Below are 19,094 nucleotides of genomic sequence, written 5' to 3'. Positions count from 1 at the left end.
CCCCATGGTCGCAAAAGTGAAAATCTCTCCATCTGTAGCCGGCTGTAGGGTTAGAATCAACCGTTTTTTTTTGCTTTTTTTTCTGTCTCCTTTCCTGCTGGGTAAATGTCTTCCTGTCCCAAAGATGACAGAAAGTGAAATTCACTCTCCCCAAAGTGAGAAATCGCACCTTTGCCAACTGTCCCCAGAACAGATGTCCTTATTTCACTTTTACTTTCCTCTGGTGACAAATGTAGAATGAGTACATCTTCCCCAGAAAAGACATAAATAAAAACCTGACAGATGTGTCACCCAGCAAAAACAGCAAAATAATTTTGTCTACAGTTCTAATTTAAAAGTGTAGGGCACAAGAGGCCTGGCCTGCTATAGTATCACACTCAACTGTCAACACAAGTCATTTGACAATTACTTTGTTATACGATTCTTTTAGCGGTTTTAAAATGATGTACAAAAAAGTTATTATTTTAATATCTGGAATAGTTGAAATTGATATAACTGAACTGTCTTGTTTAGACTAAGGATGGGTTCAGATGTGTTCGCAGCTCCACATGCCTGCGCCCGCCAGGAAGCTTACACTGCACAGCGCTAATCACAGGCAGTGAGACATTTCCCGATCCGCACCTGCACAGATCAGGGAATGTCTCGCTGCCTGTGATTAGCGCTGCACAGTGTCAGCTTCCTGGCGGTCACGTGGAGCTGCGAAATACGCCTGAGCCCATCCTTGGTTTAGACTTGTTCATTTAGGCCTACCATACACGGTTTGAACTGTTAATGGGCAGGCTGAATGTATCAAGTTTATTGATCAACTTGGGTACAAGCAGCCTGCCGTATTCTCTTGTGATTATCACTAGTGGCTGCTATAGCTGCTAGCAATAAGCACTGTCTTCTCCCGGAGGAGATGGCTTCCCCATCCTGTCCCTGTTGGGAGAAGACAGTTGCCGATTCCCCTGTCAACTCTGTGCAAATTTCTTTCCTACAACCCGTGGTTGCAGGAAACAAATTTGCACCGTGTATGGCCAGCCTTAGTTATGTGCCTCATATATGGGCAAAATGAATTGTGTTGAATAGGAAGGCTCTGATTTGGAAGGCCTGTCCCTCTTTTGGAACAAAATCCATCTTTCCTTCTAATTTGTCACTAATTTTGGTCTGATGCGCACAATACATGTATAAAAAGGCACAGTTTATCTATCCAAAATACTTTTTTACAGTGCTAAACGTTTCATCCAAATACTAAATTGCAGCATTTTTAAATTTTAAAAGCCAGTAAAAAAGAATATCAATAGTAAAAAAAAAAAAAAAAAAAAAAGCACGTGCGGGTTTAATCAATTATTTTTTTGTCTAATAATTATCCATGTAATGGGGGTGTGGCCCTTGCCTACATATTTTTAGCTAATAGATGTCCTCCTTTCCCAAAAAGTTGAGAGGTATGTTATTGGCCCGCTTTTATTTTACAATAGTTTTATAGTGGTGATGTTATTCTCACAAAGGTGTAGCATAATTACACAATAGTGATGACCTATAACATGAGTCATTAAAGACATAACTTCAGTGTGCAGTGCAGGTCTTTGTGCTTCTATATATAGCTATTCAAGGAAATGGTAATTATATCTTGCAGTATTTCTTTCAGGTGAAATTCATACAGGAAACATTAAAATTCATGCAAAAGGACTTGTATTGAAATGGCAGCAATCTAACAGCTACCTGAACTAATTCTTACATAATCCTGTAAAAACCGCACAGCCATGAATTCTTAACTGAGATGACATGGATACACTAAACAGGAAGAACTTTCGGTAGAGACTTCCCTAAAAAAAAAAAAAAAAAAAAAAAAGTCAGGAAGCCAATAAATTCTCTTGGCAAATGAAGTACTGGCCTTATATAGACAATATAAAACCAAAGGCACAATTTGTCTAACATACTAATAGTATCTATCTATCTTTAAATGGAGAGGTTCTACACATATACAGTTGTGCTCATAAGTTTACATACCCTGGCAGAATTTATGATTTCTTGGCCATTTTTCAGAGAATATAAATAACACAAAAACTTTTCTTTCACTCGTGGTTACTGTTTTGCTGAAGCCATTTATTCTCAATCAACTGTGTTTACTCTTTTTAAATCATAATCACAACAGAAACTACCCAAATGACCCTGATCAAAAGTTTACATACCCTGGTGATTATGGCCTGATAACATGCACAGAAGTTGACACAATGGGGTTTGAATGGCTATTAAACACTTCAATACAGGGCACTTACACCCCCTTCCTGCCCAAGCCAATTTTTAGCTTTCGCACGTTGCTGTCGCACTTTGAGTGACAATTGCGCGGTCATGCTACACTGTATCCAAACAAATTTTTTATAATTTTGTGCCCACAAATAGAGCTTTCTTTTGGTGATATTTGATCACTGTGGGGGGTTTTATTTTTTGTGCAACAAATAAAGATCGAAAATTTTGAAAAAAAAAAACATTTTTCTTTGTTTCTGTTATAACATTTTGTAAATAAGTATGTTTTCTCCTTCAATGACGGGGACTGATGAGACTGCACTGACGGGCACTGATGAGGTGGCACTGATGGGCACTGATGATGTTTACTGATAGGCGGTACTGGTATGCAGCACTGATGGGCACTCATAGGTGGCACTGATAGGTAGCACTGAAAGGGGGCACTGGTATGCGGCACTGATGGGCACTCATAGGTGGCACTGATAGGTAGCACTGAAAGGGGGCACTGGTATGCGGCACTGATGGGTACTTATGGGTGGCACTGATAGGTGGCACGGATGGGGACTGATGGATGGGCACTGGGTGGCACTGCTGGGCATCACTGTGGCATCCCTGGTGGCCATGGGGGGCATACCTGGGCATCCATGTGTTGGAGGCTTCCCTGGTGGTCCTGGCGGCATCCCTGGTGGTCCAGTGTGGGCATCCATGGGGGGGCTGCACTGATAAACAATCAACGCAGACCCCCCCTGTAAGGAGAGCCGCCGATCGGCTCTCCTCTACTCGAGCCTGTTAGACGCGAGTGAGGAAAAGCCGATAAACGTCTCTTCCTGTTTACATCGTGATCAGCTGTGATTTTACATGGCTGACCACGTGGTAAAGAGCCTCCATCAGAGGCTCTTCACTGAGATCCATGTAGCAGTGTGTCAGACTGACACGCCACACCACCGATCGCCACGATGCGTGCTCCCACCGGCGCGCACCTGCAGTTATCCTGCTGGCCGTCATATGATGCCCAGTCAGGATAACTGAATTACCGCCCAGCTGTCATTCTGCTATAGGTCTGGCGGGAAGTGGTTAACGGTAACCATCCTCACCTGTGATCTGTTTGCTTCTAATTGGTGTCGGTATAAAAGGTCAATGAGTTTGTGGACTCTTGACAGACCGTTGCATTTTATATCCAGTGCTGCACTGACGTTTCTGGATTCTGAGTCATGGGGAAAGCAAAAGAATTGTCAAAGGATCTGCGGGAAAAGGTAGTTGAACTGTATAAAACAGGAAAGGGATATAAAAAGATATCCAAGGAATTGAGAATGCCAATCAGCAGTGATTCAAACTCTAATCAAGAAGTGGAAAATGAGGGGTTCTGTTGAAACCAAACCACGGTCAGGTAGACCAACAAAAATTTCAGCCACAACTGCCAGGAAAATTGTTCGGCATGCAAAGAAAAACTAACAAATAACTTCAGGTGAAATACAGGAGTCTCTGAAAACATGCGGTGTGGCTGTTTCAAGATGCACAATAAGGAGGCACTTGAAGAAAGATGGACTGCATGGTCGAGTCACCAGAAGAAAGCCATTTTACGCAAATGCCATAAAGTATCCCGCTTACAATACGCCAAACAGCTCAGAGACAAGCCTCAAACCTTCTGGCACAAAGTCATTTGGAGTGATGAGACCAAAATTGAGCTTTTTGGCCACAACCATAAACGCTACATTTGGAGAGGAGTCAACAAGGCCTTTGATGAAAGGTACAGAGGTGGATCGCTGATGTTTTGGGGATGTGTGAGCTACAAAGGCACAGAAAATTTGGTCAAAATTGTTGGCAAGATGAAAGCAGTATGTTATCAAAAAATACTGGAGGAACATTTGTATTCATCAGCCATGAAGCTGCACATGGCATGTACTTGGACATTCCAAAATGACAATGATCCAAAACACAAGGCCAAGTGGACCTGTCATTGGCTACAGCAGAATAAAGTGAAGGTTCTGGAGTGGCCATCCTGACCTCAATATCGTATTACAATACAATATTGAACCACTCTGGGGAGATCTCAAACGTGCAGTTCATGCAAGACAGCCTAAGAATTTTCAGGAACTGGAGGCTTTTTGCCAAGAGGAATGGGCAGCTTTACCATCTGAGAAGATAAAGAGCCTCATCCACAAATACCACAAAAGACTTCAAGCTGTTGTTGTTAAAGGGGGCAATAAACGGTATTCAGAACTGGGGTATGGGGTACTTTACAAATCATTCATCAATTCATACAAATCTACTTTGTGTGCAACAAATGTCTTTGCTAACCCAGATATTATCTTTAGGGCCTCTGATAAGGTTGTAAAACTAGTCCTGTTGTACTGAGCCCCTCATCAGCTAAACAGGGGGGCCCAGGGCAACTTTATTGTTATGCCCCGTACACACGGTCGGATTTTCCAACGGAAAATGTTCGTTGGGAGGCGTTTGTCGGAAATTCCAACCGTGTGTAGGCTCCATCCGACAGTTTCCATCGGAATTTCCGTCGCACAAAATTTGAGCTTTGGTTCTCAGATTTTGCGACAACAAAATGCGTTTGCGTAAATTCCGATTGTGTGTACACAATTCCGACGCACAAAGTGCCACGCATGCTCGGAATCAAGCAGAAGAGCCGCACTGGCTATTGAACTTCATTTTTCTCGGCTCGTTGTACATAACCGCATTCTTGATGTTCGGAATTTCCGACCAACTTTGTGTGACTGTGTGTATGCAAGACAAGTTTGAGCCAACATCCGTCGGAAAAAAAAACATGGATTTTGTCGGAATGTCCGATCGTGTGTATAGGGCATTAATTTCAGCCTAAATGAATAAGTGGACTTTACTAGACCACGCCCCCACTCCTACTTGCTTACCAGAGCCTAAGACTACTTTCACATGCGGCCGCGTATGGCGGTAAAGCGCCGCTCGTTTTAGCGGCACTTTTCAGCCACTAGCGGGGAGCTTTTAACCCCCGCAAGTGGATGCAGAAGGGGTTAAAAGCACCCGTGTTGCGGTGCTTCCTAAGAGCTTTCGGAAGTGCTGCCTATTCATTCCAATGGGCAGGGGCGATTTAGGAGCGTTGTATACAGTGCTCCCAAACCACCCCAAAGATATTGCTTGCAGAACTTTTTTTTTTTTTTTTTTCCCCCATCCTACAAGTGCACCACCCCAGTGTGAAAGCACTCAGGCTTTCACACTGGGGTGGCGTGGCAGGCAGTTACCAGGCGCTAACAGAGGGGCCTGGGAGGTGGGGACATTTTTTCTTCATTTTTTGGGGGCGTAGGGGAATAAAGTTAGTGCCACTGTTTTACTGCACTGGGGGTGTGAATGGGGTTTAGGCGGGGCTTGGAGGGCCCTTTCAGGAAGGCTGTATGGGGCCCCATGATTTCTAACAGCAGCCCTGATTACCTTGTAACTGTAGCAATGACATCATCATTGTGCTGCTCATAGCCTCTGCAAAGGGCAAAGCTGTGGGTGGGACCCAAAAGGTCCACCCACTACAGACTATCTGCAGAAAACTACAGGAGCGGCAGATACAAGACCAGTCACCCTGCAGAAGGACAGAGAGCAGCGTTGACTGGTCTTTATTATAAGAATCTCTATCACAGAGGTAAACTTTCACACTGGATTACAAGACCGCTTTATATATCATTAAAGCGGAGTTCCGCCAGAAAAAAAGTAATTAAGTCAGCAGCTACAAATACTGCAGCTGCTGACTTTTAAAATAAGGACACTCACCTGTCCAGGGCGCCCGAGATGTCCTCGCCCGAAGCCGACCCGTCCCTCAGCTCTGGGTGCAGGCTCCGGCATTTTCAGTAAGGAAATCAGGAAGTGAAGCCTCGCGGCTTCACAGCCTGGCTCCTACTGTGCATGCGCGAGCCGCGCTGCACGTTCTGAATGGTCCCTGCTGTCTTCTGGGACCTGTGTGTCTCCTAGAAGTAGATTGCTGTGGATTCTGCGGCACTCTTTCGCCAGAAGTGGGAGCAAATACCTGCATTAGACAGGTATCTGTCCCCCCCCCCCCCCCCCCTCCCCCCTCAAAGGTGCCAAATGTGACACCGGAGGGGGGGAGGAACCGGATCAGTGGAAGTTCCATTTCGGGGTGGAACTCTGCTGTAATGTAAAAAAAAAAAGCAAATATTTATTGTTCATAATGTTAATGCATATAAAATCACCACTCTCCTGTGTAAGCTTTAGAGAACCAAACGTGCAGAATGTGCACATCATTGTATAGATATTTACTTCTTTGAACTGTTGCTTTCAAGGATTTTCTTCAAGGATATGAACAGTCATGTGCCCACTGCACTACTAATTGTTATTTTAGTATTGTAATACTCGTGTACAGGTAGGCACTTGCTGTTCTTTCCTAATACTAGGATCTGTTTCCTGTAAATAGAGCCCAAAAAAAATGCTAATTGCCAGACTTGATTTGGAGCATTTGTATTTTTCGACAGACATGTGATATTATTTAGCAGCTCCTATTAAAAAAAAAAAAAAAAAAAGTGCTGGCAAGTGTGTTGGTATTGTTAATATCTACAGGCCCTAATCCAAGTCCAAATGTTGTGCATGTCTGTAGAGTGATTTATGCCGCGTACACACGACCGGTTTTGCCGTCGGAATAAACTCCGAAGATTTCTCCGACGGAACTCCGACGGAATTCCATTCAAGCGGTCTTGCCTATACACGGTCACACCAAAGTCCGACAGTCCAGAACGCGGTGACGTACAAAACTTACGACGGGACTAGAAAAAGGAAGTTCAGTAGCCAAATGCTTCCATCTCGTACTTGCTTCAGAACATGCGTTGTTTTTGGTCCGTCGGAACAGCATACAGAGGAGCGGTTTTCCTGATAGGAATTGGTTCTGTCGGAAATATTTAGAACATGTTCCGTTCCTAGGTCCGTCAGAATTTTCGAAGAAAAAAAAAAAAAAAGTTCGCTGAGGCATACACACGATCGGAATAGACGAAAAGATTCCGTCTGACTTTTTCTGTCGGACATTCCGCTCGTGTGTACGCGGCTTTAGGCCTCATGCACACTGGTTTCTTGCAACCGCTGTTTATCCTGGCAGGAGAAAATCAGCATTATAAGCTCGCCTAAGCTGCATTTTTTTTAAAACAGTCTAGGTGAGTTTATCTGAGTTTAACAAAGTTTGGAGTTTGGGAGTTTATTTCATTGGTCAGAATGTTAATATTTCCTGGCCATTGAAATAAACAAACGCTGAAGTGCTAAATGTGCCTAGAGTTTATGAATGTTAGACAGCATTGTGTTTTTTGTGGTCAGACTTCCCACTCCTGGACGCGAATTTAGAGCGTTTAGAAAACCGCCTATAAACTCTTCTGCCGATGAACTGCTAAAAACGTCCATGTGTGAATAAACACATAGGGTAACATAGAAGGGAGTTTAATGGCAGAAAAAAATGCCTAAACTCACAAAAACGTGAGTTTAACAGCAGCAATGTGCATGAGGCCTTATGATCAATATTCTGCCACCATATTGTACAAACTTAGGCACAATCATTGACAGGAACGTGAAATGGTTTGGGGTCAATTTTATGTAGCACAACCCCCGCAAGGGCTGCTGGTAACTGTCTCCCCTATTCCTGCACAGCCAGGCAACAAGCATTTTTCACTTGCATCTGGACACAAGAAGTCAGTCTCTGTATTTTTTTTTTATTAGGGATAATAACTTGGATGAGGTAGAGGGGTTATGGGATGCCCAACTTGACAAACAATGGATGGGGTCAACCTCCTTCCTCTGTAAAAAAGTAAGGATCCTAGACTGCTCTCCCTCCTAGACACCTTCAGTCCTTCAGGATTAGTGGCAAAAAGTCCTTTGAGGACTAGGAGCTTTTAGCCCCCTTTAGAAAAATAGCACAGTCTGTAAACTCCTGCATTCAGTATCTCCTCTTTGTAGAACTGCTCCCAGCTCCACTGCCTGCAGAAACTACCAGCCCACCTGGCTGCTCCGAAGGGCAAGGACTAAAAAGGGTTAAGCACAGCGCTGTCCTTCAGAAATCTCGCTACATATGGCAGACTTTCCACTGGGTGTGCTAATGTACTCTCTGTCTTCCTCGGGCAAGATTTCTTCTCAAACTGTGATGCTGATAAGATCTTCCCAAGCCAGCCTGGAAGCAGAGCTCCCCAGACTCACGGGTCCCCTCCTAGGCCACTGACAACCTCCTCAGCACTCCATCTTCCACCTGACTGCCCTGCTGGCATGGCTTTACCATATTTAAGGGTTGGCCTAGCCACCCTGCCAGGACATATTGCCTGGGGATTGGCCAAGTTCCCTCAAGTATGCAGATCAGAACCTCCTGACCTCCGCCCACTAACTTACAGAAGCTTCTACCAGCTTCTGGATCCAGGGAGAGGTACCAGGGACCTGCCTCTGTAGAGCCATCCAGCCTGACCTGCAGTAACATAACTGACTCGTACAACTTAACCATGAGTCATAACTATAAATTTGCCTGTACTAACACTAGTAGCACACTAGAGGGTGCTACATTTACATTGTAACTTTTTTAGTTTGTTATGTAAAATAATTTATAGATTTATTTTTCTCTTTGCATCAACAATAAATACATGTTCTATCCATCTGTTGTCTAAAGTGAAAGCACAGAAGCTCTTGGCTTTCAATATCATGCTCTAATTAAAAGACCTTTGTGGTCCCATCTGAATAGAGCAGACAGGGAGTGGAAGAGCGAGAGAGAGAGGACAAGCCAGTTGTAAGTGTATCTTTGAGTTTGAACTCTATCCTTGATCTTTTAACTAATACACACTGCCTGTAGTGTATGCACAGTGCAGAGTGCACTCTTGGCACCTGTAAGAAGCTGAACATTTGGATATTACAACTCCAGCACACATGCAGTGCATCATCACTGACCTGCCCAATGGCCTAAGAAAGAAGGCTCTGGTCCAGGTGAAAAATCTGAGATTGTGGCGACAGCAGTGAAAGGAGGAGGGCAAACCAATAGGCAAATTGCAACTTGCTCATTATGGCAAATGATCCTTGGTTCAGTTCTAGAGGGTTTCGACTTTATGATGGCACCAGCAGCCTCCTGTAGGGTTCACAGTCTTGTCATAGAAATACTGCCTAACTTCCTATGGGAAGTTGGTGTACAGGTGTGGGCGGCATCCAATAAGTTTTCTGTAATGGGGCTGTAGTTTGCTTTTGAAGTGCTATTTAAAACAAATGGCATTATAATGCACCACACAGAGTGCCGTGCGTTACTGTACCAAATAGGTGTAATGCCAATCTTAGTGCAGTATAACATGTTTGGAAGTCATATGTATGGCTTTTGGGGGTCTTTTTCTTCTATAAATCCTCCTCTCCTCCCAGCGGTCACAGTCCTTTTTGGGCAGTCGGTTGTGTCATTCTGGAGTTTCAATTTTTAATACAATTTTTTTATAGAAGTCTATACGTTCAGGAGAGGGCTAGGGGGCATTTTCTCCCTGGGCTAGTACTATATGTTCGGCTTGTAGCCTTGAATGGAGATACTTCATCACTCAGAAATTAAGTGAGATTCAGTCAGTGACACGTTAGGCACAATATAGCTACTTGCTTCCTAATCAGTGTCTGGCAGAAGGAAGTCTTTTAGCATCCACTTACAGTACTTTGCAGAAGCGGCTAGCGGCCGAATACCGATGGTAAAGCGCCGCTTACAATATTGGCGTATTACCATCGACGCCGCCCCCGCCCCAGAGTGAAAGTGCCCTAAGTCTGCTGGCTGAATTAAAAGTACCGGTAATTCTAAAGTCTACATGATTTTTTTACCTTTGGTCTCACAGGAGACACAGAACAGAGGGAGCCATAGGCAATTTGAGGAAGGGGGTGTGGCTTACCAGTGCTGTGTGTGTCTATGGATCCACACAGCCTGGCGTGAGAGCATGCCTGCACCTGTGCCCCCATAGCACACAGTTTGCTGTGGGGGCACTCGGAGAAAATTAATAGCAGATAGCGCCTGCAATTGACTGGCAAAGAGAAGGCAAGGGACCGCTCTGTGCAATATCTTTGCACAAAGTAAGGAAGTATAATTTTTTTTATTTAAGGAAATAAAAGCCTTTATTATCACTCATCTATGGCCAGCTTTAGGCTTTAAAGGATAAGTTTGCTTTTTAGAAAGAAATAAATGCACATTTTCTTACAGGTAAAAATGCGTATTTATTTTTGGAGCCTGTAGAGCGTGGCACCAGCAAACAGCAGATCACTGGTGCCATGCAGGTCTCCTGCAGATCTGTCGGAGTATCTGTGTGCCCATACATCCCGTACAGGTAAGCAGATACAATCTGACAGGAAGAATCAATGAACTATCGTGGCGCTCCAAAGCACCATGGTACTTCATTGAGAACTGTAATGCTGACAGCCACAAAGGATAACGGGGCTTGTAGTTCATTCACACACACAGTTGTGTGAATGGATGATGCGGCCTTGTGGGCGGAGCTCCACGCGACTGCACAGTTTTTAAAAAGGGACAGCTACTACAGGGAATTTCTCCCCATACCGCTGTCACGATGGGGATTGGGCAGCGGCTGCAGCATTGGAAACATGTTACATGTTCCACCCTAAAAAAGGGTGGAGCATGTAACATTTTCCCAAAGGTTAACTTATCCTTTAACATTGGCAGTGAAGATGGGAGGGGGGGGGGCACTGCAAGGGTAGCTTTTGCCTAATTCTTGGCGTTCAGCCTGAATTTTAGATTGTAAGCTCTAGCGAGCAGGACCCTCTGATCCTTCTTGTACTGAATCATATTGTAACTGTACTGTCTCCCTACTTTTTGTAAAGTGCTGTGTGAACTGTTGGCGCTATATGGGCTAGGTTTACATTTTTGCGTCTCTGTGTGGGTGCGTTTGCGCAAGCACAGCGGCCCATTCCTTTGAACGGGCTGCTATACCTGTAGAGAAAAGGTCACTGACCCTTTTTCTATAATGTAGCTGCACTGAAACGCACGGTTTCTTGCACCACAAAATATAGCTTATGAAGATGGAAGGGGCTGCTATTACGAAGGGTGCCCACACGTGTCTACTAAAGAGCAAACTGCACGCGATTTCCACGCGTTCTTGGACCTGTGTATGTTTGATACTAAAGGACAGTAAGGAGCCATGCATAAACTTTGGCTCCAGTTTGTAATATTTGGAAGAAATTGCTCAAGCTTGCATTAACCACTTGCCGACCGTATAACATAGATATACCACGGCAAGGTGGCTCTGCTGCACCAGATCATGTACTAGCTACGTGATCTAGCACTTCCAGGTAGGGGGCAAGCACACGCCGCCAGCGACCCGGCCATGCCGTGATGTCGATCAGCGAGTGCCGGCAAATGGACTACCTCTGGCACCCATCGATCGTCATGAATTTACACAGGACAGGGCTCCGCCTATGTAAAAAAGGCAGAGCCGAGCCCTGTCCTGTCAGCAGGGAAGCAATAGATTTTCTTTCCCTGCAAAGCGGGTAATAAAATCCATTACTTGCCTTAGTAAAAGCACCTAACACAGTACACCAAAACATTGGCTAGGTACACGGTTAAAGCGAAGCTCCAGGCTCCTTCAGAAAAAATTTAAGTCAGCCGCTACAAATTCTGTAGCAGCTGACTTTAATATTAGGACACTTGCCTGTCCACGATCGAGTGGTGTCTTCACCCGAGAGTCGATTTTCAATCAGCTTTTGGGTGCTGCTGCTGCCATCTCAGCTAAGGGAAACCGCAAGGCTTCACTGCCGATTCCCTACTGCGCATGCGCTAAGTGCGCTGCTCTTTGTGAATGGCCCGGTGGGGGAAGGAGGCCAAACTTCCCGCTGAGTTTTTGCTGCAGCAAAGTCAGGCGGAAGTAAGTGGGAGCGGGTACCTGTCAAAACCAGATACCCATTCCCCCCCGAAAGGTTCCAAATGTGGCAGCGGAGGGGGAAGGAGGCAAACAAGCAGAGCTTCCCCTTTTGGGTCGACCTCCGCTTTAACCCTTTCATCGCCCTAGATGTTTAACCCCTTCCCAACCAGTGCTATTAGTACAGTGACAGTGCATATTTATAGCACTAATCACTGTATTGGTGTCACTGGTCCCCAAAAAGTGTTAGTGTCAGAATGTCCACCGCAATATTGCATTCCCACTATAAGTCACTGATCGCTGCCATTACTAGTAAGAAAATAAGTAAAAATTCCCATAGTTTGGTTTGCGCAAAAGTTATAGCATCTACAATCAATATATGCTTATTGGGATTTTTTTTTTACCAAAAATTTGTAGCAGAATATATATTGGCCTAAATTTATGAAGAAATTAGATTTTTTACAATTTGTTTTTTAGTGGATATGTTTTTTATAGCAGAAAATAAAATATATTGTTTTTTTAAAAATGGTCGGCCTATTTTTGTTTATAGCGCAAAAAATAAACGCAGGATTGATCAAATACCACCAAAGGAAAGCACTATTTGTGGGAAAAAAAAAACTAATTTCATTTAGGTACAGGGTCGCACAACCGCCCAATTATTATTATAATACGCAATTTATATAGCGCCAACAGTTTGCGCAGCGCTTTACAATGTAGAGGAGGGGGAACAGCACAATTTCAATACAGAAGGTACAGGAGGACCCTGCTCATGGACCTTACATTTTAAAGAGAGGGGGAGGTGGTACAAAAGGTAATAGCTGCGGGGGGATGATTGATGGGGGTGGCTCGGGGACAGTTGTTAGGTGGGTGTGGGATAGGCTTCCCTGAATAAATCAGTTTCCAGGGATCTCCTAAAGGTGGACAAGGTAGGGGCTGATCGGACATACCGGGTCAGGGCGTTCCAGAGGATGGAAGAGGCCTCTTCTAGTGTAGTCCTGTAGGAGAGCATGGGAGGAGGTAACAAGGGAGCTAGAGAGCAGGTCCTGGGAACAGCGGAGGGGATGATTTGGGCGATATCTGCAGATGAGGTTGGTGATGTAGCTGGGGGCAATGTTGTGGATGGCTTTGTATGTTGTGGTTAGTATTTTGAATTTTATACGGTGGGGTAGTGGAAGCCAGTGAAGGGATTGGCAGAGAGGGGCAGCAGTCACTGACTGGTTAGTGAGGTGTATGAGTCTATCAGCAGCATTCATAATAGACTGAAGGGGGATAGCCTGTGTAAGGGTAGGCCATTAAGGAGAGAGTTGCAGTAGTCGAGGTGGAAAATAACCATGGAGTGAATAAGTTGCTTTGTGGCGTCAGTCAGGAAGGGGCGAATTCTGGAGATGTTACTGAGGTAAAGGAGGCATGATTTAGCCAGTGATTGGATGTGGGGGCTGAAGGAGAGGTCAGAGTCAAGGATTACACCCAGCACCCTGGCATGTGTGGAGGGACCCATGGTTTTGCTGTTGATCTTAATGGTAGGGGAGGGGACCGGGAAGGAGGAAATAACAAGCTCAGTTTTAGAAAGATTGAGTTTGAGAAAGTGGTGTGACATCCATACCGATATTTCATTCAGTAAGTTTGTGATCTGTGAGGAGATCGAGGGGGTGAGTTGAGTGGAGAGATAGATCTGGGTGTCTTCAGCATAGAGGTGGTATTGGAAGCCATGGGAGGCTATCAACTTGCCCAGGCAATAGGTATAGAGAGAGAATAGGACAGGCCTTGGGGTACCCCAACAGGAAGAGGAGCGGAGGAGATGGAGTTGTAAGTGATACTGAAAGAGTGCTGAGATAGGTAGGAGGAGAACCAGGATAAAGCAGAATCATGGAGGCCAAGAAAGTAGAGTTTGCTGAGGAGGAGCAGGTGGTCAACGGTGTCGAAGGCAGCAGAGAGGTCCAAGAGTATGAGTATGGAGAACTGGCCGTTGGTTTTAGCAGTTAGTAGGTCATTGGTAAGTTTTAGTAGGGCAGTTTAAGTGGAATGTTGTGGGCGGAAGCCAGACTTTAATGGGATTGAGAAGGTTGTTAGTGAGGTAGCAACTCATTCAATCGTGGACAAGGCGTTTGATGAGCTTGCAGGCAAACGGGAGCAGGGAGATGGGTCTTAAGCTATTCAAACAGGTGGGGTCTAGTGAGGATTTTTTTTTTAAGTATTGGGGTAACCAGTGCATGTTTGAGCGAAGAGGTAGAGGTTGAAGATGTGGGTTAGAGAGTTTAAGATCAGGAAGGCAGTCACAGTAATTGTGAGGGGACAGGGTCTAGGGGACAGGTGATGATATGGGCCATGGAGAGGAGTTTGTCAACTTCCTCACTAGTAACAGGGCTGAAGAAGGAGAGTATTGAGTGCGGTGTTGAACCTGATGTGTTGGTTAAGGTGGGAAGTTGGATGCTGGATATCTCCTTGCGATTTGTGTCGATTTTGCTTTTGAAATGGTTGGCAATCTCCTAAGCGGTAAACAAGTTGGTGGGTGAGGGGTAAAGTAAGGAAATAAGGGTAGAAAAGAGTTGACGAGGTTTGGATGAGAGGGTTTTGATGAGTGTTGCGGTAGCTTTGTTTAGCAGTTTGAGGAAGGAGTTGTATTTGAGAAGGGTAGATTTGTAGAGGGTAAAGTCTTGCAGGGATTTAGATTTACGCCACGCTCACTCAAGAGCACGGCTGCGTCTCTTGAGACTTCTGGTGTTGTCTGTTTGCCAGGGTTTTGGCAGATGGGGCCTGTTTCTGTGTGTAGAAAGAGGAGCAAGTGCGTCCAGGGAGGATGACGGTGTGTTGTTGTAGATGGAAGTGGTTAGGTCTGAGCAGGAAAGGGGTGCGATTTTGTTGTAAAAACCGTCAGTAGCAGAATGAAGGAGGGACCGAGGAAAGGCAATTGGTTAACTGCTTGCCAACCAGCCACCGTCAAACTGCAACAGGTTGGCTTGGCTGCATGAATCTCCGTAGGTGTACGTCGGCCGCTTTCAGAGCAATAGCAGGCGCGCGTGTTGCCGGAGCCGATGCATGTGGCCAGCGGCTGTGATGTCCGCTGGCCACCCGCGATCGCTCCACTGAGAACCAGAACGTGGATCTGTCAATGTAAACAAACAGATCCCCATTTTGACAGGGAAGTAGAGAGAGCTTGTCTGTTCCTAGTGATCAGGAACAGCGATCTCTCTCCTCCACCAGTCAGCCCCCCACAGTTAGAAACCCCTCCATAGGGAACACTTAACCCCTTGATCGCCCCCTAGTGTTAACCCCTTCCCTGCCAGTGACATTTATACAGTAATCGGTGGTTATTTTTTAGCTCTGATCGCTGTATGTCACTGGTCCCAAAAAAGTGTCAAAAGTGTCCGATCTGTCCGCTTGCAATGTCGCAGTCCTGCTAAATATCGCTGATCACCGCCATTACTAGTAAAAAAAAAATGTATAATAAAAATGATATAAAAACGTGAGCAGCGCTAAAAAAACAAAAAGTGAAAAATATATATTGAAAGTAAGTAAATAAATAAGGTCAAAGGATCCGTGATGGATCCAAAGAGGTATTACAAAACAAGCAATATTAGTGCCAAAAACCATAAAAGGGTTACTTAAGCTTGCCTTCTGGTAAGCGTGTAATTCATACAGTGGTGGATCTCCTCACATGTTGGTGTCTGTGTGATCGATTAACCTCATTTTTCACTTTCTTTGAATACGTTTGGATGTTTTATTCACTGACTTTTTATTATTACACCTACATTTCCAATTGTTGGGACTATTTTTTTTTTACCACCCTTTTATGGTTTTTGGCACTAATATTGCTTGTTTTGTAATACCTCTTTGGGTCCATCACGGATCCTTTGACCTTATTTATTTACTTATTTTCAATATATATTTTTCACTTTTTTAGTGCCACTCACGTTTTTATATTTACTGTATTTGTGTATATCTCACAATTTTTGAGCTGCAGCTTTTTTATAATTATTCTAATCAGGTGGCGCGGTAAATATTTTTTTTCTATAATAAAAATGTCATACATATATCCCCTATTTTGTAGACGCTATAACTTTTGTGCAAACCAATTAATATATGCTTATTGCGTTTTGTTTTTTTTTCTTTTACCAAAAAATATGTATAATACATATTGGCCTAAACTGATGAAGTATGTTTATTTTATTTATTTTTTGGGATATTTATTATAGCAAAAGGTAAAAAATTGGTTTTTTTTTTTCAAAATTGTTGGTCTTTTTTTGTTTATAGCGCAAAAAGTAAAAACTGCAGAGGTGATCAAATACCACCAAAAGAAATCTCTATTTGTGGGGAAAAAAGGACGTCAATTTTGTTTGGGTACAATGTCGCATGACCACACAATTGTCAGTTAAAGCGACGCAAAAAATTGGCCTGGTCATTAAGGGGGTTCTGTGGCTGAAGTGGTTAAAGTAACGTAGTGCTGTATAGCAAACAATGGCCTGTCACGATTGGGGGGGGGTGTGTAAATGTTCCGGAGGTGAAGTGGTTAAATAAAGTAGATGTGATGAATGCAGGGAGTAATGAGGACATGGAAGGCCCATGGATGGTCAGCACCCAGCGTTGTCTAATTTCTATAGAGGAGGATGGTTATTTCCCCATCATGTGTCTCAGAGCTCCTCTTCCAGGAAAGCCTGTGTGCTCTGGGAATAGTGCTCTGAGATTAGTGCTGAGCTCACACTTCCTTACATTGCCCTGTCTGGAGACAAACCAGTTTCGTATCCTGCAGTTTCAGGCGGACTCGGGGATTCCCCTGCTCTCCACACACTATTGCATAGAATTGCAGCACCCTGTCAGTTGACCTATTTTCCCTTCCAACCTCCTACAGTTACTATTGTTATACGCGTGTACCAGAGCCTCTCCCTGAGATATAGTTATCGTCTGTACATGACCGGGCGTGTCCCACACAAGGGGGTAACCTGCCCGACCGTGGCGCATGCGCCTTGAGCTTGTTTTGCACAAGGCGACTTGAAGTTCCCCAGCTCCTGACAGGCCGCGCCCACTTTGATACCGACCACGACTGGCGAGGGTTGCTATTGGCTCCGACGCTCATGTTGTTTCCCTAAGCCGCGCCCACTGAGCAACTTTCCGTATAAAAGCGAAGTTGGAGCCAGTCTCGGCTTTATAGACGTTTTTTGATCTCAGTATGATTTTTGACAAGGTGAAGAAGTTGATGGTGGTGCTGGAGTCCTCCGAGGACGTAGTTCCTCCGGTGTTCGGCAGCGGGGACACGGTGTCCGGGAAGGTGCTCCTGGAACTGGTGGCTGACACCAAGGTGGAGTCGGTGAAGCTGCACGCTGGAGGCTACGCTAAGGTGCACTGGACTGAGTCCCGGAGTGCAGGCTCCAGCACCGCGTACACCCAGAACTACGGTGATGAGGTGGAGTACATCAACCTGAGGGAGACGCTACTGAGCACAGGTGAGAGGGGCACATCACCTATACAGGGCACATCACCCATGGAGGGGGGCACATCACCTATGGAGGGGGGCATATCACTATGTGGGCTCATCACCCATGGAGGGGGGCATATCACTATGTGGGCTCATCACCCATGGAGGGGGGCACATCACCTATACAGGGCACATCACCCATGGAGGGGGGGCACATCACCTATACAGGGCATATCACTATGGGGGCTCATCACCCATGGAGGGGGGCACATCACCCATGGAGGGGGGCATATCACTATGGGGGCTCATCACCCATGGAGGGGGGCACATCACCTATACAGGGCACATCACCCATGGAGGGGGGCACATCACCTATACAGGGCACATCACCCATGGAGGGGGGCACATCACCTTTACAGGGCACATCACCCATGGAGAGGGGGGCACATCACTATGGAGGCTCATCACCCATGGAGGGGGGCACATCACCTATACAGGGCACATCACTATGGGGGCTCATCACCCATGGAGGGGGGCACATCACCTATACAGGGCATATCGCCCATGGAGAGGGGGGCACATCACTATGGGGGCCCGTCACCCATGGAGAGGGGGGCTCGTCACTATGGGGGCTCATCATCCATGGAGGGTGGCACATCACCTATACAGGGCACACACCCATGGAGAGGGGGGCTCATCACCCATAGAGGAGCACATCCTTTCTAACTTCCATTATGGATGGGGGTACAACTGCTGTCACTTTTGTGTCTCCTTAGAGAGATTGCCCTTTCACTTCCTGTCCTGTAGACCCAACAGCAAGTGAGAGTAGTTTTTATTGATAGGACTCATTTGCACAGCACCCAGATCAGCATATTTTTGCAATGTGTACAGCCAGGTGTTTATAGATACAAATCGATGACAGGCTGATGTTCAGTGTAAACGCTCAGGGAATGACTACATGCAGAGTGATGAGTGGCTCTGTAAGCAGGCTGTTTGTATCTAGGGTCACCCATCTTTTCCTAACCACAGCTGTTCACTCCTTTTTCTTTGTTTTTTTTTTTTCCCTTTTTTCGTTGCCTGCAGACAGCCTGTCATTGATTTGTACTTCAGCTGCTAAACCTGGCCCTGCCTTCTGCAGAAATACACTGATCTGGGCAATGTAAGGCCAGGAACAACCCTTGGCTGTCCCCATTAGGGCTGGGGTCACACTATTGCGATTTGCATGTGGGTTCCTCGCATCCAGTTCGCAATAGCGGGAGATTTTGGCCAGCTCTCTATGGAGCCGGTTCACATATCTCCAGTGCGGATTTGTACAAGAGTCCTGTGCATCTTTTGGTCCATTTCAGGTCTGACTTCAGCCAAAAATTCAGTCTGAAGCGGTGAACGGGGATGCACCGGATCCCTGCTGTGAGCCGCAGCCTCAGATTTCCCCTCTGTTCTTGTGATCTCACAATTTTTTGTATTTCCTGCCACTTTAATTCCTGCTGATCAGGACAGTTGGGGCTCATTTGCACTGCCTGGAGTGGTAAAAATAGGCAGTTGAGCTGTAGACTTGCTACTCGCCCAACCCCCCCTCATAACCGAAACAGAGCTTTGTGCCTGTAGCTAAAATTATAACCTGGTCACAATCGTCCGAT

The 19,094-nt window shown here is 45.4% G+C and overlaps 1 protein-coding gene across 2 annotated transcripts in view; it reads left to right on the top strand.

The window, feature by feature from the left end:
- ARRDC2 (arrestin domain containing 2) overlaps positions 1-19,094 on the top strand; it is a 94,604-nt gene that overhangs the window by 63,779 nt on the left and 11,731 nt on the right. The window contains exon 1 of one of the 2 annotated variants that reach the window (XM_073596328.1): positions 17,169-17,485. The exons of the other annotated variant lie outside the window; for it this stretch is intronic. Coding sequence (XP_073452429.1) covers positions 17,212-17,485 — 274 coding nt within the window. The 5' untranslated portion in view covers positions 17,169-17,211. Of the gene's footprint in view, positions 1-17,168; positions 17,486-19,094 lie in introns of those variants that run through there. 2 annotated transcript variants of the gene reach the window in all.

This window comes from Aquarana catesbeiana, linkage group LG01 (assembly GCF_042186555.1).
Source record: "Aquarana catesbeiana isolate 2022-GZ linkage group LG01, ASM4218655v1, whole genome shotgun sequence".
In the NCBI taxonomy this organism is placed as follows: domain Eukaryota; kingdom Metazoa; phylum Chordata; class Amphibia; order Anura; family Ranidae; genus Aquarana; species Aquarana catesbeiana.
Note: the sequence above shows the minus strand (reverse complement) of the source record. Positions and strands in the feature narration are given on the sequence as shown.